The sequence below is a fragment of the Hippoglossus stenolepis genome, chromosome 4 (genome assembly GCF_022539355.2).
Source record: "Hippoglossus stenolepis isolate QCI-W04-F060 chromosome 4, HSTE1.2, whole genome shotgun sequence".
Taxonomy (NCBI): domain Eukaryota; kingdom Metazoa; phylum Chordata; class Actinopteri; order Pleuronectiformes; family Pleuronectidae; genus Hippoglossus; species Hippoglossus stenolepis.
Genome location: NC_061486.1, coordinates 8,905,244 through 8,930,490, shown reverse-complemented (window position 1 = coordinate 8,930,490; position 25,247 = coordinate 8,905,244). Strand labels below are relative to the sequence as shown.

The 25,247-nt window shown below is 41.0% G+C and overlaps 1 protein-coding gene across 3 annotated transcripts in view; it reads left to right on the top strand.

The window, feature by feature from the left end:
* Positions 1–25,247, top strand: part of igsf9ba (immunoglobulin superfamily, member 9Ba) — a 61,937-nt gene that overhangs the window by 16,148 nt on the left and 20,542 nt on the right. For all 3 annotated transcript variants that reach the window (XM_047339710.1, XM_035155449.2, XM_047339711.1), the window contains exons 3-8: positions 6,259–6,405; positions 13,897–14,048; positions 18,141–18,258; positions 21,179–21,320; positions 23,092–23,237; positions 24,646–24,788. In XM_047339710.1, coding sequence (XP_047195666.1) covers positions 6,259–6,405; positions 13,897–14,048; positions 18,141–18,258; positions 21,179–21,320; positions 23,092–23,237; positions 24,646–24,788 — 848 coding nt within the window. The remainder of the gene's footprint in view (positions 1–6,258; positions 6,406–13,896; positions 14,049–18,140; positions 18,259–21,178; positions 21,321–23,091; positions 23,238–24,645; positions 24,789–25,247) is intronic.

The following is a 25,247-nucleotide window of genomic DNA, read 5'->3' as shown; positions in this document are numbered from 1 at the left end:
AGTGGAGCATTAACCATTAAAGAGCCATTATTTCCCCTCAGGAGACCAGAAACTGAGAGATTCACCAGGTGGCCAGAAACAAGACTCCAAACCAAGGCTAATGTTGCTCTGTATCTGCAAGCTGCACAGATTATCCAGTTACTAATTCAACTTGCCAACAATATCACTGCACCAACTTAGAACAGTTACACTCAGTTGCCAGTTTATGACGTACATCTAATCCAGCAGTTGGGTTATTATGTTCAGGTTTTGTTTAAACTGTCTTTTAGGAGATGTTGTTTCAACTGTATGGTCTATTTTGACGATGCAGTTTGTCGTGCAGGCGAATTGTGTTACATTATACTGACCTGTGTGTTTCTATTGTTGCATCCAGGGCAGACTACAGAACAGAAATATGTCTCTGGCAACTGAGTGTATGTCAGGGTTGTGTTTACAGTGTTTCGACGATCAACTTTTTCCATTAAAATCCAATAATCTGTTGGCTACAGCTTCATAAAAGCAAATCTTTCCATGATTTATCTCCATTCTATACGTACTGCACCTAACGTTTTCTTTTAACAATACTGTATTGACTCTGTAATATATGTACTCTGAGCTGCATCATCCCTGGACTGTGCAGTAAAGCACGTATGTACAATGCAGTCGTAAATTCGCTGAGACACACTTGCTTCCCTCTATGCACTCAGACGCAGCAGATGTCACTGCACGGCCCCCGATCGCCATGTTAGAGCAGAACAAAGTGCAGCTCAATAACCAGCCACGCTCTGCAAAGACGGCCAAGTCTTTCTCTTAGTACTTACAGTAAAGACCTCTGTGTACTGCACCATGCTTTGTATTTAAAGCCCAAACAGCTGAAGTACCATTCGGAGGGAAGACACATTCGGGAGGGTGCTGAAATCGCAGGCCAGTGTTTTCAATGAAATCTGCAGCATTTCTAACTCTGCTAGCATCTCTGCTAATGCAGTCTGGTAGATCAGTAATATTTGTACTGAGATAATATGACAACTTCAGTAACACAGAACTATTTGCCTTGTAGTTTAAAGAGTAGAACAAATGCAGTTTACTCCCCCTCCCACTGCAAGTAGAGTAGTTTGCATTGCTGATTTCTTTCATGTTCAATGTCACAAAGGCTCTGGAAACTGTGAAGCCCTCTCACCTCACTGACTCGCCGTGTTGCATCTTGCCCGATACGAATACAAATAAAATATGTGGCATGTTGTTCCCAAGATGTAAGAACAATAAGTACAATAATCACTTTCTTGTCTATTTATGCTCTAACACCCAGGAGTTCAATGCGTGTCATAACGTCACGGTGGAAAAGGTGCAGTGTCTAGACTGCCAAAAAAAAAAGAAGATATAAGCACATTTACCTAGGTGTGAATTTTCCATCAGTGCCAATTTAAAACCTGTGTCTACTGCTGAGTCATGTTAACTGGAAGTGATTCTTTCGAAATTGCAGACAAAAGCAAAATGGTATTCAGTATTTTAACTGTTGAAAAAAAGGAGCTATAGAGTGTTTTAAATGACAGAGTCCATTTCTGAGAAAACATCATTCGATGTGACTCTTTAGTTTGGATCACGTCCCACCCACTGAGGAGACGTGGTTTATGACCTGACTGCAGCCAGCCATTAGGGGGCGATCAAGACATTTTGGCATCACTTTTGGGAGCCGTCATGTTGTACATTTTGGTAAACGGCTTATGTTTTTAGATGAGAAGATCGATAGCAGCATTAAATGTTCCTAATGACAATAAAGATGCGTTTTTCACCACATTCGCCACCGCATCACACAAGCTTCCAGTCTCTGTCTCCTGACCCAGACAGTGTGTCTGCGTCTGCCTTCGCTCACACTCCTTACAGCAGGAAATTGGTTCTTCTGATGTTGCCTCAGTGTCTGTGACAAGATGGCGAGCTGTTGGAAACGAGGTCAGAATTATCCCGTTCTGTTCGCACCTCTTTACCAAGCACAAAACCCCCGCCTGACCCGGCAATACACTGTGAGATAAAGGCAAAGCACGGCTTGTCTAAAAAGCTGGAGGATTCATCTTCCTAGTGGCAGCGTCATGTGGACATGACAGATTTCGCTGTATTTAAAAATAGGGATCGAGTGTGAATAATATTGAATTTGCTGAAATTCCTCCCCTGTGGGCTGTTTCCTCACAAGGTCATCGCTGCAGAGGAGCCTGATGGCAGTGACTCACTGTCTGGGGAACCCTCCTTTTTGGTTTTGAAGTGGCCACTGTAGATTCTGGAGCTGCTGGAGCGTTTCATTGTTTACTTTAACCTCCTGACTAACAGCAGGGAACAGGCGACCGGCACTTTTCAAACAGCATCGCACTCCTCTGTGCTCACTGGGGCGCGAGCAGTGGGCCGCTGCCGTTGGCCGTCAGGTCCACCGTTGAGGAATTACCAGTGAACAGATGCACCACAAATATGGTCAGTCTCATTACAGAAATTAAAGTGTGTTCCCGGGGATTGCATGTGCATGGTGACAGTGTGATAATGACACCGGACTGTGGCTTATGAAATGCTCTTTTAGGAGCTTAATAGATCCATAATATGTCATTTTGGCTGTTCCCATGAACTGTTATCACTCAATATGAAAACAGTTAGAGGATAAAGTAATTGTGCTGTTATACAATCACACAGTGACTCCCACAGTAAAAGCAGATTTACCATGAATACTGTATTTATTAAATCCATCTACTGACAGTGTTAGTTTGATTGAGTCAATGACCATTGTTTGGTTTCCAGTCCCACTAATTGTTAAGAATGCTACAGTTTAAAATAAAACCCAAATGTAAGAGGAAACATCTTCTATTTATTACAGTCGTGTATTTCCCAGTCTAATTCACTGCTAAATGAGAAATGGTGCACGCCGTCTCTCCTCTCAGACTAAAATCTATCCGGGATCGTTTTGCCAGTTTATCCTGCAGCTATATGGAAATTACAACATTTAAAAACATCTATTTTGGTGCCCACTCAGGCAAAAGCGCGCTCAATAATTCAGACGTGCAGTTTGTGAAATTTTAGTGTCAGATTCTCCCGCTTTGGGACATGCTGTTGGAAATCATAGCGTACACAGCGAGTATTTTTACCCTGATCTGAGACACTTTCGCTACTTGCACTCAGGAGGATGTCGGGTATTGTTGTAAAATGCCAGGTTTTTACACCCTCTGCGCTGGCGAGAGCTGCAGCCCAGGGCTTTGTGTTCTCAGGTCGTCCTTCCATTCGCTTCTCTGTCCCACTCTTGTGAACGTGATATCTCAAGAATGTCATGAAGGGATTTCTTCAGATTTTGTACAAAGGTTCACTCGGACTCAGTGGTTAGATTTTGGTGGCCATAGGTCAAAGGTCAATGTTGTTGGGGTTTCACAACGCAATGTATGTCTCTTGAACATTATTTTTCTCAAGGTTGCTTTGAAGAATTACCTCAAATTTGGCACAAACGTTCAGTTGGACTCCAGGTGATTAAAATTTGGTGATCAAAACTGGAAGCTGATATTCACATAACTGTTGAATGTAAAACCTTGATTTAAAGTGCACTTTATTTAGCCGTCCATTATGTATTTACTTTTTCTATGAGGGTTGCGAGGGGAGCCAATCCCAGCTGACAATTGGACTGGAGAGGCGGGGTACACCCTGGATAGGTCGCCAGGAAAACCGCAGGGCCAACATACATTAACCAATCAAACTCCCTCAAAGAAACCAAACAAACAATCATACTATTCTTGCTTGGCTATGCCTCATATTTTATATATTTGCAATTTGCAATGTAATGTAATGGGGCGAAAAGATGATTCAAAAGTGTCAAATCTAAATTGAATGCTCACTATAGAGTAAAGTAAATTATTAGGGAATAATTGGCAAATAGCCTGTGACCATGTTTCTGTTATTTAACCTGTAAATGTTATTTCTGTAAAGACAAGGCAAACATGTCTTGTCCCACAGGATGAAAAAGTGTAGAAAATTGTTATTAATTTGAATTAGCTTTAGTGTTCATGTAATATTTACAGTGGTGCTACTCTTGAATATTTTTTTCCTCTTCTAATCGTAGCTCTTTGGCATTTAAAGTTGCAGCAGCGCACCGTGTCTGCCAACTCTGTCACTTTGGCTCTTTAGTTTTTCCTTTTGCGAAGCTTTCCCGTCCTGACAAAGCCCGTGATGTCATCTGAACAAGGTGTTAGCTCGTCTGTTTTCACACTTGACAGAACCCTGTACTGTGTAAGTGGTGTATGCCCGGGGGAGCGGTCCTGACGTGGATACAGTGCCGTTAACTCCGTTTACAGCTGCACCTCCTCGCTTCTTGACAAATGGGAGGCTGATCCCTACCCTTCACGCCGCCACCCACCCCACTCAGCACTTCAATGCCCAGGCAAGAATAGACCTGACTTTTTACAGACAAGCTACCTTTTTGCTGCAAGACTGCAGTCCCCACTCCCCTCGCGCTTCCTCTCTGCTGCATTGATTTTCTGCTAACAAAAAAACATCAGTGTTCTTACCCCAACTATGGCAGCACTCCCAGGGTTGGGGTATCTATCCCTCGCATTTATATACAGTGCTGCTGGAGCAACTCAGCCCGCCCTCAGCATCAATATATTTGCCTGACACTCAGTCTGAAGTAACAGGAAGCAGCGCTTACAGTACATCTACACATCAAAGTTGGGGGAAAATGCTTCATTCGAGAACACTCGTCAGACGGAGCAGAAGCGAGTGTTTTAGTCTGTCGGGCTGTCAGAGGCAGCCATGTGAGCAGCGGGCTGCAGGCTTGAAGACAGACAGCTTAGCAGCAGAAGATTTCACCAGGCCTGGCTTCCAGAACTTCTCTCTTCCCTGGTGATTTCCTCCTTTTAGAATTCCAATTTATCCTCAGCCTTGAAGTAGAAAGAGGCGTGGATGGAGAAGTTTTATAAGAAATGGAGGATTTTTTCTGAAGGAGAGTTCTGGTCCCTTTCCACAAGCTCACTGAACTTTTTAAATACTGATGAAGGTGTATGGCTCGCAGGTAAATATTAACACTTTGAGCCAGATTCTTGTTCATTTCAGGTGAAACATTATTAAAGTTAATCAAACTGTTTATTCACCTAGCTACAGCCGGCAGCTGGTTACTTTAACTTGTTAAAATGAGTAGAAACAAGGGGAAGCAGCCAGTCTGCTGCTGTCCAAAGAAAACCAAACCCTCCAACCAGCACCTCTGAAGCTGACTAACTATCACAATATATGTTGATAATTTAATTAAAACAAAAAACGTTGATAAACGACAAGCTGCAGTTCTACAATAAAAGGATTTGTTTGATATTTTGGGAAATTGGCTTATTTAAGCTAAGAAGACATATTGTGTTTTTCTTTCTTTCTTTCCTCTAGTGTGTCTGTAAAGTTAAAAAGACCAAGAACCCAATGAGAGCTCATGTCATGTGACATCACAACACCCCATATGTGTGAGCCGAAGTGCATTTTGTAAATAACTTATACTTAGGGGCTAGCTAGCGACGAGTCTGTCACACCATTTGAGTTGTATCTAGAGTCTGTATAGTGTTTGAAATCCATTTGAGTTCTCTCCGACAGTCTTGTTAGTCAGGTTGAATGAAGGCTCTGAAGTTATGAATTTAAGTGTTGGTGATTCTTTTTCTCTGGTAGAGACTTGAACGTCAGCGAGTCGTCCCCCTGCCTTCCATTAAAGTGCTTAGACAAACTGCAGAAGGCTTTTCTCCCTGAACAGGAATAAGTTGGTAAAAACGATTTGTTTGTCACACTCGACTTGAACTTTCTGCCTTGGGCTTGTGCTTATTTTAATAACTACTAGTTCAAAGTCTGAGTTCATGGAGTCTTTTCAGAGAGAGGGAAAAACATGGGATTTACATTACGTTGCGTGTAATCCTTATACAAACAATTAGTTTCTCAGTGAAATAATATACTGTACGACCTTTGAATCACTTTACTGGCTAAATAATTATTTAGAATTTCCGGATCCTGTTCAAATATACTACACCTTGACTTATGGGCTGGTGTTGATGCAAACGTGACTGTGTTTCATGCTGCAAGAAAAGAGAACGGTTGAAGTGGACCACTTAGCCCCCATCTGCTATAATAGATCTCTGTGGTGACCAGCAGAGCAACAAGGTGTGAGTTCCAATGGAGGAGCCGACCATCGCTGAGAAAAGAGCATTTGTCTTGAAAAGCAGAAAAAAACGCAAAATATATATGTGCTGTAGATGTTGGTCCCGGTGTCATTATTTTTCTCTTTCCCTTCATGTGCAGGTAGAGCCTCTCTGCATGGGAAGGCCTCCCTGCAGATCGACCCAGTGCGCTCGGAGGACCAGGGCTGGTACGAGTGCAGGGTCCTGATGCTGGAGCAACAGTACGACACCTTCCACAACGGCAGCTGGGTGCACCTCACAGTCAATGGTGAGTCACTTGATCATACAGGCTGCGCTCTGACCTGGGAATATATGTGTGTGTGTGTGGGTGTCAATGGAAAAAGAACGGGAAAAAAAGAACCTGCGTCTCCATATGTAGTAATCTGGTGTTTGTTCAAACTGGTCTGATGATAATCATATGTTCAGCCCTTCGATAAAGAGCTTTCAGTGCTGCACACATCAGTGGATTTCAGTTTTTACATTACGCTTAATTTCTTGTACTTTTGGCCTCGGCCAAGGACGTAGTGTTTACACTGACCTCCGTTCGTTTGTTAGCAGAATTCACCAAAAACGTCTCAACGGTTTTCCATGAAATTTTGTGGAGGGCTGGGTCATGACCCGAGTAAGAAACCGTAGCATTTTTGTGTGCGGATCTGGATCAGGGGGCGGATCCAGGATTTGTTATTTTCACTTTCTTTAAAAGTGTGAGAGAGTGTTTTCCAACATTTTGGTTGATTTCTCAGAGAATAATTTATGGATCTTGATGAAAAACATCAGGCGTGTTTAATGCCCTGATATCTATGAGTATCTGATATATAATTTGGTGCAGATCCAAATGAAAATCAGCATCTAGTGAATTTACAAGTGGATTCATAATTGAACTGATGGCGGAGGAATGCACTCCACTAAGTGCCATTCTATTTTTATTAGATTCCCAGTATGAACACTTGTGTTCATACTGGGATATTTTCCATGTCTGTTTCTCATCCTAACTTTGGTTCTAGCTTAAATTGTGACTGTGCTTTTGTAGCTGTGATTAACTACAACTGTCTATTAATATATTTGTCAACAACTATAACTACAAGTGTTGTCTAATGTATAAACAGATAATGATTAGTAATCTATTTAAGCAATAATATAAAATACTGCATGGCTTATTGGCTTCATACTGTAGATATAATTGTTGACCGATTCTATATTTCCACTTGAACTCCCTTGTAATGTGTCATAATGCTTAAACATGCTGAAAAGGAAGACTTCATATTTATATTTTAATAATTAGTGCAACATTTCCTTAAAGTGTAGTATTAAACATCTAGAGCGGAAAGATTCAGTTGATTCATTGATGCTGTTTCGGATCAGTGCCGCAGCTTTTTCAATGAGTCCTCGGGTAAAACAGGATGAGAGTCTGGTTAGAGGAAAATTGATTGTGGCCTGTTTCCCTTTGCCGTTTGGCAGCGATCGTCTGTGATAGTCTGAGAGCGATCAAACTGATGACCAGGCGGAAAAAGAAAGGGGGAAAAAACTGCACCTTTGCATTTCCCAGGAATGCCCCCAGTGGCTCAGACGATCCTGTGTAAAGTGTGACAGAGACAATGGTACCATTGTGTTGTAAATGTTTCAGCCCTGTGTCTGTTTCATGTAAAGAAGGCTTTTCAGACACATATTATATTAAGCTGCTTCTTATGTTCTGCAGTAAATGTAATCGAATGAACGGTTCTCTGTGTGCAGGTTTCAACGATGCAGTAAAGTAAATGCAGCAGATCCATGTCCAGTAGTAATATGTTTAGTTTTGTGAAGCCATTTTATTCCATGTCTTAATTGCGCTGTCTGTAACATTTAACATGAGTGTTGGAATATTTCCTGATGAAAAGAAGCTTCACAGGTCTCTAACTTCAGAAAGCTGTAATCCTCTGTGTTGTCAGAGAGAGAGAGAGAGAGAGAGAGAGAGAGAGAGAGAGACTTCAGGGAGCAAAGGGCTGTCAAGCTCATTCACATGTATATTTTTGGTCTGTGAACTTATGAGCGCTGTGCAAAAACTCATGCATATTCGATTTGATGCATATGTTTGACAATGGATGCGATTCTCATATTTGAATAATGATTACAACGCGCTGTATGCAAAATACTGCGTAAGGAACCATTTATAAAGTCCATTGCAGCGCATAATCACTTTGGAATAAAAAATGCTGATCTGTATAAATGGTTATTATCAATGCAGAACATTATGTTTTCTTTTGTGTGCAATTGTGTGTTCGGGGGTGTGTTAGTCGGTCACATACTGCAAATTACTTGTGCACATTTGTTCTGCGTGTGGCGCATTACATCAAGGTTGACATGTGAGCGTCTGATTGTGGGTCTGTGTCTGTGTGTGTCTGTGTGTGTCTGTGTGTGTGTGTGTGTGTTCCTAAATAAGATCTCTGTCTGCTGGTTGAAGTTGTAGTTGGGGAGTGAATAGGTTGTACTCTGCCGCCAAGTGTCACCTGCACACTCTGGTGATGTTTGGAGTTTGTGAGCGTGTGTGTGTGTGTGTGTGTGTGTGTGTGTGTGTGTGTGTGTGTGTGTGTGTGTGTGTGTGTGTGTGTGTGTGTGTGTGTGTGTGTGTGTGTGTGTGTGTGTGTGTGTGTGTGTGTGTGTGTGTGTGTGTGTGTGTGTGTGTGTGTGTGTGTGTGTGTGTGTGTGTGTGTGTGTGTGTGTGTGTGTGTGTGTGTGTGTGTGTGTGTGTGAATGTCTTGTTGTGTAGGCATACTGCATCTCTGTAGCCCGCCTCATCAGTATTCTCTCTTAACTCCAACTGCTCGCTCCCTCCCTCCTCTGCTGCTCTCACTCGTGTCAGGCCTTTCATCAGACACCGAGCTCTTCGGGCTGGAGCAGAACTAATAATATCCCTGAGTGTCATGTATGTATTTGGCATTTTTAATGATGACCTCATGTATTTAACGCGTGCAGCGGAGGAGCTGCAGCAGCAGCAGTGTGCGTCTCGTACTTTCGCAAAGATGGAGTTTTTCTGGGCTGCGTCATTTGAATAAAAGAGAGACGTTTGTGGAAATATCAATAGCAGCAGTTGTTTCAGCGTCTAGACGTGCACGGAGCAGGGGAATTCATATATAAGACTTTATGCTACTGTCGTCCTCTAAATGGCTGCCTGTGAGGGAAGCAGGTGCCATTTTCGTCTGGCCGGCTCACAGACACTGAGGGCACCCATTTCCTTTGGCCGTTGGTATTTGCACACACTCCTCCTTTGAGTTCCTGTTTGCTGGCCTTCACTTCCTGCCAAGTGGACAGGGAATTCATGCCCACTCAGTGGCAGGTGTCAGATGGCAAGGCCTTGTGCCCGAAAAAGACACTAAGGCTACTCTCTCTCTCTCTCTCTCTCTCTCGCCTCCCTCCCTCCATCTCCTCCTCTCCTCTTTACTCTCGTCTCCCCTGTCCTTCCTTCTCCTCTTTACTCTTCAAGCATCAGCAGCCTTTTCAGAGATCAAAAACTATAAACATCACACGGCCGCGTTAACCGTCTACGCTGAGACATAAAAGATTAGAGCCTGCCACTGTGTCACTGGGTTGCCGATGGTCTGGCATTTAGGTCCCATTTGGTTGACCCAGTTGGGGCTCAAATGTCAGCTCGTTTGTCCGGCAGCTCCGTATATTCCTCACTAATGGGCCCGATGTGGCCACAAGTGGAGCCCTCAGGACCACACGGGACCCTATGGTGCAGATTTAAATAATGCTCACATAGAATGAAATCTCATCCCATTAGAGCAAATGTGTGGCCTACTTAGGCAAATCTGCAACATTTTAATATTAATTCAACAGCTTTAATATATAGTTTCAAGTCTGTTTCAACATTATAAGTCAAAAGTGTGCTTGTTTTATTCTGTATCTAAACCTGACACTGATGTCACAGTGCACAGACACATCCTGAGATATAATTCTGTGGGTCCGGCTTTGCAAAACGTGAAAATGTACTATTTTCCTTATAATTGTTTTTATTTTATTTTATTTATTTTATAACAATTTAGAGATTTAAACTTTTCAATAGTAGTGGTGGTGATGGTTTTTTGTATTATAATTTTTTTTAACAAACCAATCAACCAGTTAATCTAAAAATATCATTAGAAGATAAACCCATAATGAAAATAATTATTATTTTGCAATCTCATGTTAATAGATAGAGAACAACAGTTGTATGTGTCATTGCGTGAGTAATAATAATTACATGTTATAGAACAATAGTCACAGGGGACTTTTTATCTCTGTTGAGTACTTTGAGCTGTTGATATGTGTGGTACATTTTTACTGATTATAATTACTTTGACCTAAGTAAGATTGTCAATGCAATTTAATTAAAATTTTATTTAACTTGAAAGAAATATTTTCACAGACTTGTGTCAGTGCTGCTGAATACTTCCTGCTTCAGTAGAGAAAGACAGACCTTCACCTTCACTAAGTGAGGATGACCCAAATAATTCATACTTGTTAAAGTGGAACAGTGAAGTTAATCTGCAATTTGTGATAAGTCAGCATCCAACATGTCTTCATATATGTCAACCAAGTCACGACAAGTCTCTATATTCACCTGTTGTGACAAAAATATAACGTAGCCTGATCCTGCCATGAAAGAAAGAGGGGATGGGAGTGTGGTTGCGACTACTGTGGGTATTCTGACATTAGAAGAGGAAGGAACGTCTCCTGTGTGCCTCCCTCATCTTTTGTAAGAAGTTACACTGAAATGTTTGAGGCCGATGATGAGAAATCAATGAAAATGTGTCCTATATGTAGCCGCCCTCTCTCAGGAGCAGAGACAAGAAAACAACGACCGAGTGAGGGAATAAAATGATGCAGGAGCTCTCGAGTTGTTGAGTAAATAACAGCGATGTAAACCTGCAGTGCTGTGTGGTCCAGGGAGAGGAGCGGGGGGGGGGAGCAGCATCTTCAAGCATGTCTTAATGCATATAATTGATGAAGAGTTGCAGTAAGTAGGGCGACAATTTGATGCTCGGCTTACTTTCTTTTTTTTGTGGAGCAACTCCCAGGTTTCCCAGCCACAGCAATACTTCTTCTGTGATGAGCTGCACCCGACGATGTGAGACAACTCCCAGGTTGTCCAATGTACCTGCAGCCGTCAACGCCGCGTGTGCCACCTATTTCCTGTCAGCTGATGCTTAATCCCTGCAGCAAAATCTAAATTAGAATTAACAACGGCACTCAAAATAGGCAGATCCTCAAGTAAAAGCAGTGCTGGAAAAGTACTCGACAGTACTTAGGTGTAACATGAGTATTTCTATTTTCTGCTGCTATATTATCGTTTTACTCCGCACTATATTAATTTAAAAATGTATAGGGACATTTCAGTTTAAGATTAATAATAAAAATAAATCATAAATCATAATGTTTTGTCAGATAAAGACTAAGTTAGACTTTCAAATCACAGGCTACCCAGCATTAAATAAAGTAACTAAACTGAGCCCAGCTTTAACATTTAAGTTCTAATGCAACATTTGAAAATGATAATATGTTTTACAAATCTTTGCTTTATTTACATACGACAAACATATATTTAAAAATGTCTGTGAAGATTCTCAGTCATCCAGGTCATGTTTGTTTAAGAAAGGTTGAATCAAGGGCGACTTGGTCACAGATACTTGAAGACGATTCACCTCTCGTCCAAGAGGCTTCTTCAGTCGCCTGAAGAGGCCGCTTCAGATAAGAAGAGAGGTGAAACATTTCCAATCATCTACAACCACGTCCAGTCGCCCTTGATTCGCCCTGTCTCGGGTTTATTTTAGAAATATTAGATAATTTTACCCTTTTGGACCTCAAACAGTTATTTATATGAAACCATGTGAGAAGTGGGGAAATGCTGCAACTCACAGACATCTGAAATATGAGTCACAACTAGACTCTGATATTTTGTAATGTCGGTAACAATTGGTTAATTCTGAAAAAACTTAACTCAGCACACATTTGTTTATTCAAAATGTAAAACAAAAAAAGAACTTGAAGTGTAGTGGCCTAGTAAAAATTACAATATTCTATTCTGAATTGTTGTGTCGAAGTAGCAAGTGGCAGAAAAGGGAAATACTAAAATAATAAGTATAAATACCATAAAACTGTACTTAAGTGAAGTACTTGAGTAAATATATTTAGTTACAATGGACTCATATGAGTTAGATGCAGGTAGAAGCAGCTCAGACATATATGTCTTAGGATAAAAGCACAAACATAAAGTGAGACATCTGCACTAAGTTGCCTCCTAATAACTCAAATGAAGCATCGTGATCTGTTGACTGTGACCATTGACCCATCAAATATGTCGTTGAGAGGTACATAAACCAGTCATGCATTTTATTAGGCTCTCCATTAATGTAATGTATCATATAATGTAATGAGTGGGGGTGCAGTGTGGACAGGCAGATGTCTAAATGTGCTAATTGGGCGATTTGATGACTCCGTACCAGGTGTTTGTGTGCAGCCACCGCGCGCCCAGCGGCGAGCAGTGACCCACTTGTATAGCGGCACCTTCTTTTCTCTTTAACTAAACACTATTTATAATCAAAATATAATGTTGAGACAGCAGCCGGCTGAGGAACCTGCAGCTTGTTTGCCTGCAGGAGGAGATGAAGAGCTCCCCCGAGGCCGTCGGTGGAGACTCAGTGATGCCGCTAAGTGGCCTTGTTAAGGGTTTGAAGAATAAATGGCAGATCGTCACCACCCACTGTCCAGCCGGGACACAAAACTGTGGAGGCAACTCATCTGATCTACTTTTTTGCAAGCACCGTTGTTTCTATCCAGTTGAGCTGGGCCTACACCGTGCAGGTGTTGACCAGATTTCTGAGACGTACGCCTCAATGCGGACTGAAATCGTGCGTCACATGTCATGTCGTGCACACACAGGGTGGCGGAGAACTCAGATGTCACGACTGGCTTTTGGATGGTCGGAGGAATTTCTGAAATGTCAGGAATTTTGGTCGGCAACCTTGAGAAGGTTATATTGTTCAGTTTAATTAATGATCATATATAAGGATGTATCTTGTAAAGTATCTTAAACAAGGTCTGAATTTTTAGTCTGAATTTGTTGATATAAATGGTTGGGACAGAATATTGAACACACCTCTCATAACACAGATTGACAGCACCACAGACTGCACTCCTCCAAATGAGCCGTACAGTTGAATCAACACCTTTCCAAAATATTTTTTCTATACATTATTTCTGCAAGACTTATGTTTTCGACTGCACTATGAGTTGCAGTTTATTAAGTGTACATTGGCCTCTATGTTGTTTTGAACTAAGAAATAAGTCATATATATATATATATATATATCACGTCTACAGTCATGCTAGCAGCTGTGTGAGCGTGTACTTCAGCACAGTGATACTTTGAGCATCAGCATGCTAACACAGAGTGGTAGCTTGCTATTTTGGTTGCCAATTGAGAAAACTTGAGGATGCTGGGAAAGTATTGGACGAAGTCAAGTTTTTTCCTCATGGTGGCGCTAGATTAATAGTTGCGAAATCATCAAAGTCATTGGGATTTATCATTTGGGGACCTTGGATGTAGAAAATGTAATGGTAAAACAGGTTGTTGGGATATTTCTGTCTGGACCAAAATGGTGGACATTGTCGAAAATCCAAAAGAGTCTGAAATCTGAAACTCTTTAACACATTTTAATGCAATTGTATGATTATTGTTTCTGTTTAAATTTCATAAGCTTTTATCGTGGTATTGACAACTTACCCTTTTTCACTTTCTCCACAGCCCCGCCTTCATTCACAGCGACGCCGCCCCAGTATGTGGAGGCGAAGGAAGGGGGAAGCACTCTGCTCAGCTGCTCTGCCCAGGGAAACCCAAAACCAATGATCAGCTGGCTTAGGGAGGGGGAGGAGCTCGCAACCGACGCAAAATATTCAGTAAGACCAAAACAATGGCTATAATTCCGATTTATGATTGTGTGCAAAAATAGACACAGGGCTTGTGCACAGATGGTGTCGTCCAGTGAGTCCATCTGTGCTCAAAGTATGTAATGGACTGTATCTCACTCAGGCAAATATCCAGATATTATGTTGGTTTTGATGCAGAAATATCCAGTGTTTTGTCAATAGATGCTATAGTCTTGAAAATGTTCGGCATAGATGATGATAAATTGTAGTTTATGTTCACATGTAGGAATCTACAAGGATTAATGGGAATATTTGAGAAATAATGTTTTTTTAACCTGCAAGAAGTTCAAAGTTGCAGACTTGTGGACTACACTGTCACTCAGCTTCCTCCTGTTTCTCTGCGATCTGTTCCCTTAAATGTTAAAAAAACAGGTTGAATCACACAATTTTAAGAAGAACTACTGGAAGCGCACCTCATGTCTCCTTGTTGTCTGGCGATGTCAGATTTTTATTCCTGTGCATAAACTCCCATACGCAGGCAGCCTGATGTCATGAGAAGATATTTCTGCTGCAGCCTCTGTTTGAAAGCAGGGAGACGTCTCAGCTACATAAACCATCGACAATAAACATCAGTTTATTACGGTGTGAGTCGCACAGAATCACACACTTCTCGCGTCGTTCCAGCGCCGATGACTAAGACTCACCGATCACTTCGACAGATGACGATGCACTGCAGCCACGGGCCTTTGCGTCTTGAGACAAAAAGTGCAAATGTCCCTTTTTCTTCCAGTTTGCTCAATATACCGTCACAAGCACTCTTTCCTCCTACACGTGGAGCTGACAACTGAATGCAACACGCTCCCACCTGGGAGTCGAGTTGTCAGTCAATCACGGAAGAGAAAGAAATCAGTCGTACGTAGGTGAGGGAGCTCGAGGTGAGATCACAGCAGCTCATTACAAAAAGAACCAGAATGTTTTCTTTAATCATAACAGGTTGTTGATTCTAGTATAAGAGCATTAAAGAGCGTCTTTCATGCAGCTTGTAATTGTTTTTGAAAGGTGGGACTTTCTAAAAGGTGGACGCCTCCTTCCTTTCCTGCATGCCTCCACGTTGGACTATGTCACTGATATGGCAGACTGCTGCAGGCGCTATCAAATCTTAACAGCTGCCTGTGTGATACAGTGAACAGGAAGTGACAGGATCATACGCGAGTGTCTGTTAACGGCTTCTTCCCCCGTTTTTCCTTTTAATTTTCCCTTTTCCCTCCTCTGGTATCTCTGCCTCCGTCTTCCCCTCAGTAAATGATTAGACAACATTCTGATGCATTATTAATCCCCCTGCATCAATATTGCATTAGCGCTAATATAAATGTTACATTAAAGATGAAAATCGGTGCGAGCCGAATGCCACGCTTCACTAGCTTCATCGTGAGGTTCTGAAAAAATATTTAGAAAAGCAGCTCAGTTTTTTTTTTTTCAGCTTTCTTCTGTTTACCAGACATCAAACCTGGGAAAGCTCCTTCATGTGGAGAGACGAGGGGTGAGAGTGTGTGTGAGTTTATTTGCTCACCCGCATGCTCAGATCCATGGAGACGTCAGGGAGAAAAGGGGGAATGTGACAGACAGGGTTAGAGAGGAGGAGGAGGAGGAGGAGGAGGAGTGCTCATCCTCCTCCCCTCTTCACGTCGTTATGCAGAGCAGCAGCTACAAAACTGCGATATTAAATAAAACGGTTGTGCTGGAGAGGACAAAAAGGAGGAGGGGAGATGATGAGGGTTCTTCTCCAAAGTGCAAATCACAGAAAAAAAAAAAAAAAAGGCAAGCAGGAAAACGACAGAAAGCTCCTGCTGTTTCAGAAACCGCCTGTCGGTCTCTGTGGATGTGTCACAGAGATTGAGATTCTGCTTTCATCTCATATCCCACCTCGTCTATACGGCTCCTGTCCCTTTTTCCTCATCTCCTGCAGATTTCCTCCTTTTCTTTAATCTTCTCTCCTTCACCTCGGATCAACCATAGCCCGGCGTGTATTGATGACCATTGTGTGTTATGGCATCCTGCAAAATGTACATCTACAATCAGGACTACATCTGTTGACTGATTTTGATAGATTGGGTGCAACATAAAAAAGAAGCATCACTATGTGTTTTTTTATGCAAAGAAACGATTAGATGCAAAGTCGTCTTAGTTAAAAATATTTTGACTTGAGAGAAAACTTTGCAGACCAGGAAATATCAGAAATTAAAACAATTTCAGGTGAATAGAAAAACCCATTGGTTCACTCCCATACACACATAATATCACAAGTACCTTGCTCATTAGCTTGTGACCCAATAGCTGACTGCTTTGGGTGTGCACCACATAGGCCTATATGTCTTGAGAAGCAGGTCCCCGGTTTGATTCCTGGTCAGCTGGACCACTTCTCATTTCCCTACATCCTCTCTTTCACATCACTGGTCAGTCCCACACCACCGGAAATCCCACAATGCCTTGCTAAGTGATTTGTCCCATAGAAAATGAATGAGGGTGAACTTTGTTCGTGCTTGTTCACTATCAGACCTCCAGAGATCAAATTCACGCAAATGACACAAAACACATTTACAGTTCTACATATAAGAATTTCTGTATAGAAAGTCAACAGCAATCAATGAGAATGACATTTATTTTGACATATCATGATTATATGTGATTTATCATAACAACTTGCCTCAAATGACTGATCAGTTAAAGTTACAGGTACATGAAGGAGGCTGCCCAGGAATAGAAAATATGCCAAATCAGCGCAAGTGTGATTAAAGTAATGATCATTTGAATCAATTTGTTATTGATTTATCCTCCTCCAACTTTTGAATCAATGCAAGTGGCTGTCCAAGCCTCCGACTGACACTTCAGGACACGTCAGTGTTTGGTTTACACTGCGAGCTCTCAGCATCTCACACGTCCTGTGTACCGAGGCAGTGATACACAAAGTGTTATCTTGTGATAGACAATGTGAGTGACGATGATAAAGTTTGCCAAAAGCTGTAAAACACTTGAGGGACAGATGAATAGGAATAATTCTGCAGGCGAAGCAGATTCTCCCTCGGCTGCATGAATGGACAGACTACAGCTGTGTGTGACTTGAATGGACAGAGCCTCTCGCAAACCTGTTGCATAATTTATGAGGGTGTTTCTATTAGCTTTGGTTAATGTGTTTCTTCACCACTTATTGGTTCTCATCAGTGCCTGGACGCAGGCGCGCAGCAACCCGGAGTTTGACGTTTCCACGGTTACCACATGCAGGATTCAGACCTGGAGTTGATTAAAATGTGACACATTCATGTTTTTTAAGTGTCTGATTTGTTTTTTGCAAATTCAAAACTTGCTTCAATCTATATTTTAATTTTAGTATTTTTTATTTCTATTCTGCTACTATTGTCAACCGCAATAACTATTTACTTTGCTAATATACAACATGTACACACAAAAATGAGCTTGTGAAATATCCTGTATTTTTAACAACCAAACAATGGATACATTCAACGCTAAAAGAGTAAGTCGATTAATTAATTTGTTTGTCGACAAAAATGAATCTGCAACTATTTTGATAACTGATTAACTCGTATAGTTGTTTCACCAATGTTATGGTTTGCTTATTTGGACAAAACAAACAATAAGGAAGCATTTTTCACTGTTTTTTACATTTTTTTTAAAACAAATAATTAATCGATTAGTTACAGAAATGTAATTTACCTGAACCAACAAGTAAAATCGTGTTTACAACATTGATAGATTACTAAAAAGAATCTAATGATATCTTTTTTTTCTAGACTTTTACTTTTGATAATATTACCAATATACTTTTACCTTTAATATGTGTAACTTTTTGCTAATGCTACATTGCCAACGTTAGCATAACAGCTGTTTACTTGCTAGTTTGGCAAGCTGGATACATACTCTTACCATATAGAAATCGGTTAAATTTAGATTTTCTGTCAATCAATGATTAGTCAACAATTTGTCGAAGCTCTAATCTGAACACTTCCCTGCACCACTGTCATTTACAACCTAGCACATGCGATGCGGCACATGTGTTTATAACGTTATCTTCGTGTTTATCAGTGTCTCCTGCACATTTAACCACAGGTGCACGATGGCAGTCTGAACATCCTCGGCATCACCAGAGATGACAGAGGGGCGTACACGTGCCGAGCCTACAGTGACCAGGGAGAAGTGCTCCACACCACCCGTCTGCTGGTTCAAGGTACTGTATCCATCCCATGAGCACTGTGCTACACAAAGCATCTACAAAGCAACTAGCTAATAAGCACTGTTCATACATGTATTTGCATGAATGACCAGATCTAGAAATATGTAGAAACATTTTTCCCACACACTACCTGCAGCCTTTTATTGCATTTGCACCACTTAAGTTCCATTATTTATACTTGAAGGCATTTACTGAGGTAGCATCCGAAAGCAAAGCCATGTAAGTCAGTGGTGTAGCCTGCTGATGCATGTAACACACCTTGTGGGTCTGTATCAGTCAGTCAATAGCTCAGTCTGGGGGCCTCGGCTCTTGTGCACAGCCATGTGTGTACAACAGGATCTGTCTGCGAGCACGTCACTGTCTCTCTCCGGTCCATTAACTAGGCTCTCTGCTAGACACAGATTAGATAGATGGTTGTGATACCAGCCCTCAGCTCTCTCAGTCTCCTGATGGAGCAGGACAACACTGAGTATTTAACAAGCTGCGCAGCGTCTGGCTTTGACGGCAGAGGTGTTGTATTTTAATCCTTGACTTCTGGAGGTGGAAACAGAGCAAAGGAATGACTCTTCTCTTTGTTCCCACTGGTGTGAATGTATGTGCACACACGCTGCAGATATGCATTTAAACGCCATGGAGAAAGTAAAGAGTGTAACCAGTGGTGCATGTGATGAAAGTGCCTCCATCATATGAAAACAGGATTATGCTCCTTGTCTGTTCTGCTCCTACACAGAGGAAAACCTCACATTGACAATTTAAGAAACTATTTTTACAAAACTTTCAAGAATTATTATTGATAGTAGGTTTGGGTGGGTTAGGGTTAGGGGTGTAGTATTTGGGCCAATGTTCAAAGTCACATTATTACAAAAATGAATACAAAATTGAGCGGGGGGCATTTTTATTAATTTGAGAAACTATGCAATATTTGGAGAATAAAGTTATATTATTTTGATTATAACCCGAAAAATGTATCTGTTGGTCAATAAACATTGTCTGCCCTTATGTTTGCAGATATACAAAATCAAAATAAACTTATTTTTCTATATTATAAGTTTATTATATTCGATTGTGTTTTCTTTTTTTAAATAGATCTTTTCTGTCACATTTTTAACTGTGGTCACACAATATACCCTTTTCTCCTTAAAGTTTATTTTATATATTTTTAAATCATGACGATTTTTATTGTAATATTTCATCCTCATTCTCAAAAGATTGGATTACAACCACGACTATTGTCCTAAAACAAAAGTATATTGTTACAAACTGGCTTTTTAAAGAAGTATAATTAGTTTATATGCACTGGAAAACGGCAGCAGATAAAATATTGCATTTGACACTAATGGTGATGTTTGAATATTAGCCTCTGCATTTACCTCATTAACCTCTGTCATATTAAATCAGCGTGATATCAGCATTAAACATGCTTCACCACTGAGTGCACATAGTTTTACCTTTGACCTCATAAAATCTCCTGATTATTTACACTTGAGTAACACAATAGAAAGGCAGAGTGTCGCAGTGAAACTAAAACGTTTTTCCTGATGCTGAGTTTCGTTGGATATTGGCATGAAAAGAGCTGTGAGGAAAAAAGAAAGGAAGGAAGATGTGATTAGGACTCGTACCCAGAGCAATAACACGCAGATTTCTTTGGAGTCAGGATTCTCACTGCAGTGATCTGTTTTTAATTGTTATGTGAGACACCCGCACGGTGCAGTCAGCAGTCCCATCTCATGTTCTGTATAAAGCCGCGCACGCTGAGAGGAAAATAACCAGGAGGCTTGTATCTGGGCCCACTCATAAAAGACAGCTTACCTTTCATGGCTTCTGCTGTTTTATTGAGAGTTAAGAGCAAACCTGGAGCACCTCGGGGGATGAGGAGGTTACAATGTGAAGCACGCATAAGCTTCAACACTGACTACTGTTAAGGTTATGATAGCTGCCTGCTCGCTGTATTTTACATCACGCCGCTGTGATAGATTGTAAATAATACATAGCGTGCACACGTTCTCACTCGGAATAAAAGTTTACATTCCCCAAGTGGAAGCGGTGAAGTCCTTATGGTTTAATAGGATTTAATAATACCTTTCATCCCTTTAACTGGATCCTGTGCTTTGTCACAAGATCAGGTGAGATTACTGGTACTCAAAGTAATTGAGCCATTATCGGTGCTTTGTCAATGGTAAGGCATGTTTATTTGTATCATGTCTTTGGATGTGTTTTATATATGACAAATATATATATAAAGATATATAAAGATGGTTACTATCGTGTCTTTATTGAAATTATTGATTTATATCATTTGTTGGAGACTTTTTGTTCAAATCTATAAAATCCTGAACAGATGCTGCATCGCCAAAAAAATCTAACAATAAAAGAACCTCCTCCATATTATAATTTTGTTGTTATTATGTGACCATTAGTTAATTATTTTTCATTCTTTAATATTTATATGTATTTATCTTTTAAAAGTATTATTCTTATGTGATACATAAATGTTATATGTAACTTAATGTATTGAGTTTGAGACATTGCTCTTGACCATAAAAAACATTTTTTACTTCACCTTAAGCAAAAAAGCAAATATTAATACAAATTTAAAGAGTTAAGTTTAATAGAAGATTAAAAAGACTATTCAGCATTCATTCACTCTATATACACTGTTTCTAAATGGATTTAAAACATGGTTTAAAGCACACTATATATGTAGTTAAGTGTTTATTAATTTAAACTATATTAAGTAGTGTTTATATAGTGTTTATACATGTTAATTATGTGGGATTAAATTGTAGCTACTGCCCAGACAAGTAAAGAAATGCAGAATAACCTTTTAGTGTGATTATTACAGAGTAAAAACAGTAGACTGAGCTGTTTCATATAGACCCTAAACCCTAAAATACACGTTTCTTGTTTCTCCCAGGGCCTCCATACATCGTGTCACCACCAGAGAACGTCACTGTCAACATATCCCAGAATGCACTCTTCACCTGCCAGGCTGAGGCGTATCCAGGCAACCTGACCTACACCTGGTTTTGGGAGGAGGATAACGTCTACTTCAAGAAGTAAAGTTATGATCAAGTTCACTCCTGTGCAATAGCTGCAGCGTCTATGTAGGGAAACATGTTAGTTAAGCCGGCGAGTGAGGTTAAGACTTAACGACCGCTCGCTTTAAGAGTCGGTCATTAAAATAACCTCTGCACAGGCTGCACAAGACTTTTATCCCAAAGCTTTTGTTATGCGAGTTACATTTGGTTGCTGCGTCCTTTGCTGTGCTGTATTTTGAGGTTCTGTCAGAGGGTATTTGGTGCGTGTGTGTGTCTGTGTGTGTGTGTGCGCGTGCTTGTGACCTGTCCTGCTGCGGCTCCAGGGGGCAGTAAGCGCGGGCCTGGCGGGGGTTAGTCTGGAGTGTGCCAGGCGAGTTAGTGCGCTCTGATGGCAATACCACATGACTCAGGCCTTGTGTCATGATTTGCCTCTCATGCAGTGATGATCTGAAGCGTAGCCAGGATCTCTGCGGCGCTCCCCAGAGCAGGGCCCTGGAGCCGGAGAGGCTTTTATACAGCGAGCAAGTGACAGACAGAACAAGTGGGAGGGAGGAACAAGTAAATGGGATTCTGACTGGCAGTGAAAACAAGTGTCTGAGGGGCTCACACAGAGGAAGCGTCCAGTCTAATAGTTGAACAGATTTCCCTGTGTCAGACTTGATTTATTTGCAGGATAGGTGAGTTGCACTTGAGAGAATTCTCAGAGAGAATAACCCTAACGTTTTATTGGTACCACTTTTTAATAAGGAATTTTATTATATTGAGATTATACAGGACTGTGCAACTCAGGAGAAAAGCCTGAATTCATCAAAGCAACAATTTTAAAGACAAGAACTTGATTGAACTTTTATGTTTATCCCACTTGAGTGTAAAATTGTTTAAAATAATGGGCATGATGAATGTTTAAAAGTAGGTAGCTTTTTTAAAATCTTGAATAAAAGCAAAACACAGCCATGTGCACACTCGTTGACCAAAAAGGTGGAAGAGGAATTTAGACAGAAATTTGTGCAACTCTAGAAAAAAAGAAAACCTCAGAAAGCTACATTTTCAAATCGACACAAAGCACAGATGGATGACGTGTGCTGTTTGCGTACCTCTGCTCTCATGTGTTTTATTAAATTTGCGTCGTAGCGCTGTAATTCACCACAAATTCATTGCACAATCTGATGTGCAGCAAACTGACATCGCACAGTCTCCCACACATGTTATTAGATCCGTCTCACACAGTGTGAAATGAAATAAACTTGCACTATGGTTTCTGTTGCACAGTCCAAAAGCTTCTGTAGGGGTAAAAAAAAAAAAGAGTAACCTTCAACCTCTCAGTTCATCCCATGTTTAATAAACATATCTGATTTAATTTTCAAAACTGTTTGTTTTATTTGTGTGAAATTACGATTAAATGTTGAATTATTTGTTGATTAGTCGTTGAATTATTTCCCTGTGCGGACAAAGAGAGCAGCTCCATCACAAATGGAGGCAAACTGACTGTGTGCTGCATCACCAGCGTGTTTAATTTTAAATGGCATCGAGGGGGAGAACATGAAGGCTGTACCATTTGGCGACCATGACAGTTGGCAGATTGATTTGAATCTCTCGCTCTGTTCTCTGTGTTCTGCGGCTCCCTCTCAGAGCGGCCTGCTCTTTGACTCTCTGCTGCTCTCTTATGGCACGTTGATGTAATTCAGAAAACAAAACAAAAACGATGAGTGCTCTGTCCTGTTGGTGTGTTTCAGCAACATGGTGTGTGACAAAAAAATTAAATAAATAAATCTGTATCTGTATCTTGCAGCGATCTGAAGCTCCGCGTGCGCATTCTCATCGACGGCACCCTGATCATCTTCCGGGTCAAGCCGGAGGATGCTGGGAAATACACCTGCAGTCCGAGCAACAGCCTCGGCATCTCGCCCTCAGCATCGGCCTACCTGACTGTTCAGTGTGAGTGTTACCGTGGCAACAAAGTGGCGGGGGAGGGGCGGGCGCTGGCTGTATGAGGAGAAGGGAACAGCAGCAGCAGCAGTATGGAGGCTGCTCGTGGCAGAGGCTGCTCTAGTGTTCGGCAGCGCTGCTCTGCCGCCCTAATGCAAAGTAACCTTCTTGAATTTCAAGGTCAGGTGGTTTCCGAGAGGGAGCAGAGACCCCCCCCCTCCCCTCGTCATTTGGACTCAGCCCCTTTGACCGTTTGTCGTTCCTCTCAAAGGAATTCAATGATTGAATTATTATCTGCTCCGACTCCAGACTCATTCCTGTGCACAAAGATGGAGACAGACTCGTGCTCGTGCTCGGGCTCCATTTTTCCTCGTCTCTTTTCAATCTGGCCCCCTCTAAATCAAACTGTGACCTTCCTCTTCATCAGCAGAGACTGATGGGAGCGAAGCGGCTCTCCTGACCATCTGACGGTTTCAGCCGTGTCGTGCGTGTTGAGTTAATTTGTTCCCAACTTAAAGCTGGTCATTGATTACTGTGCCACGGTATGAGGAGGAGGAGAAGGAGGAGAGAGAGAGGGAGAGAGGGAGAGAGGGAGAGAGGGAGAGAGGGAAAGCTGGAGGAGTCACAGCACTGCAGGGACTGATTTCATCAGATACAGCAGAACATCACGAAATCAGGGTCCTGGAGGCTTCATGCTAAACTTACTCTGAGCCTGAATTTATCAAGCATCTGAAAATCAATCCCAGGAATCCAGCTTGAGTGAACCAGGATCAATCATACTCCTACTTTTACGGGTACTTGAGAGTACTTTTATTCAAGGTCCAACAGGATAACTGTTTTTACTTTATGCTTTAAGGAAGTCTTATTGATTCTGAGTGAATTCTCTTCAAGGAATAAAGTAAATGTACAAAAATTCAATTCAATCTAACAGCAGGAGTCTGAGAACTATTACCAGGGTTGGTTCATTCAACAGATAATTATTGACTACTTGTTTCATAAAATACACTTTTCCATCACAAACGGACTCAGTCCTCATGTTTTCTAATGTTGAATCTGTTTGTTACATTCATTTATGTTTTTTGTCACAGTTTTACGAGTTTACATCAATAACATTTTTGCCAAGGTTATATTTGCAGATGTATGATGACAATTTGCAGCACAACATAATGTAGTGTAATATTTGATCTATTATTTGAAATACAGAAGAAAAGTAATTACGTAAATATATAAAATAAGTCACTCCGAGAAGTTAAAAGATATTTAATGCCAATAGAACCTGATCTTTTCCATCAAACATTACACCAAATGTATATTTTCTGTTTCTTTACATTCTTTAGATTATTTCAGACATTTGGCTCAGACATTGTTGATTATGTTTCCGACGTCTCTAACACCACAATCTTTCTTTTATGTGCAGACCCTGCCCGAGTGATCAACATGCCCCCGCTCATCTACGTCCCACGGAAACTGCCAGGCATCATCCGCTGCCCGGTGGACGCCAACCCACCTGTGACAGCTGTGAAGTGGGAGAAAGACGGCTATCCTCTCCGAGTGGAGAAGGTCAGTCTGCCTCAGGACTCCCTTTGCCTCCTTCATAGACCAGTCAATGTTGTTCATGTTTGCTTTTCCCCCGCATGTCTCAGTATTGTAGATTTTATTACCTCTATGATTTATTATAACACCATGAAAATTATATTTTTCCTTTTTAAAAACGGTCATTATGATTTACTTAACTTCTTAGCAGAATAAAATCACATGTAGAGATGCTCCTGATTCAAGTTTATAAACTCTCAACAAGTTTAGCACAGACACACGATTTATAACAAATTAACTATTTTCTTAATCATTAGACTTTGTTGAATTTGGACTCAAAGTTTTTTTTTGTATTTAAAGTTTTAAATCCACATTTTAAAATTTTCATCTTCAAATTTTTCTGTCTATTTACCTGGATTATTTGTTTATTGAAATTGATCTACTGTCACTGAGGTCACACAGTATTTCCCAGTGCTGCTATTTATT